Source organism: Anneissia japonica, unplaced genomic scaffold (genome assembly GCF_011630105.1).
Source record: "Anneissia japonica isolate Jap-2015-1 unplaced genomic scaffold, ASM1163010v1 scaffold17600_len1013_cov278, whole genome shotgun sequence".
NCBI lineage: Eukaryota > Metazoa > Echinodermata > Crinoidea > Comatulida > Comatulidae > Anneissia > Anneissia japonica.
Genome location: NW_022753730.1, coordinates 1 through 1,013, shown reverse-complemented (window position 1 = coordinate 1,013; position 1,013 = coordinate 1). Strand labels below are relative to the sequence as shown.

Sequence of the window (1,013 nt, the reverse complement as noted above, 5' to 3'; positions counted from 1 at the left end):
TCTTCTGGTCTCCTCGCGGTTTTAGGTGCAACTGCTGGAATTGTTGTGTTCGGAGAGATAGTTCCTCAATCAATTTGTTCGCGCCACGGGCTTGCCGTTGGCGCTACAACCGTGTGGATCACCAAGTTTTTCATGGTATTCACGTTTCCTATTTCATATCCTATTAGCAAATTATTGGATTTTTTACTTGGACAAGAGATAGGAAATATTTATAATAGAGAGCGCTTGCTTGAGTTATTGCGGGTGACGGATGAATTCAACGACTTGCAGAAGGACGAGGTTGATATTATATCTGGTGCATTGAAGTTGAAGGGAAAGAGTGTACATAACATTATGACACCACTGGAAGACTGCTACATGTTGGAAGATGAAGCAGTCCTAGACTTCAGCACGGTTACGGAGATCATGAACAAAGGTTTTACGCGGATACCAGTTTTCTCCGGCACGCGTGAAAATATTTGTGGTATTCTGTTTGTAAAGGACTTGGCATTTGTTGATCCTGATGATTGTACACCATTAAAAACAGTTTTGAAATTTTACAAACATCCAATCAATTTTGTGTTTGATGATACAACATTAGATGTGATGTTTACAGAATTTAAGAGAGGTAAAGATATATTTTAAACTTTTAAACTAAATTAAAAACTGATTTAAAGAGTAAACAGTAGGATTACAGTACTTTAACAGTATTCATTATTAGAAGTAAACATTTAAAATTCCTGTAGAGAAAATTTCCGCCCTTCTACAGTGTATTTATGTGATTTTTTTTAGAATTATACAATATATTATGCTTTTATTTTATTTACTAAGGCGAGTCTCACATGGCTATTGTAAATCGTGTCAACAACGAGGGCGATGGTGATCCATTCTACGAAGTTCTTGGACTCGTCACATTAGAAGATGTTATTGAAGAGATAATTCAGTCGGAAATTGTTGATGAAACCGATATTTACAGTGAGTTTATTTCAGTTCTATTGTACCTCACAGCCATAATCAACCAGCCACAAGTCATA

The 1,013-nt window shown here is 36.2% G+C and overlaps 1 protein-coding gene across 1 annotated transcript; it reads left to right on the top strand.

Moving 5' to 3' along the window:
* Positions 1 to 7: 7 nt before the first annotated feature.
* LOC117122945 (metal transporter CNNM2-like) lies at positions 8 to 1,007 on the top strand (the record flags this gene model as incomplete). Its single annotated transcript, XM_033268723.1, has 2 exons — positions 8 to 607; positions 811 to 1,007. Coding segments are annotated over exons 1-2 (672 nt in total), but the record flags the coding sequence as incomplete, so codon positions are not given.
* Positions 1,008 to 1,013: the final 6 nt, after the last annotated feature.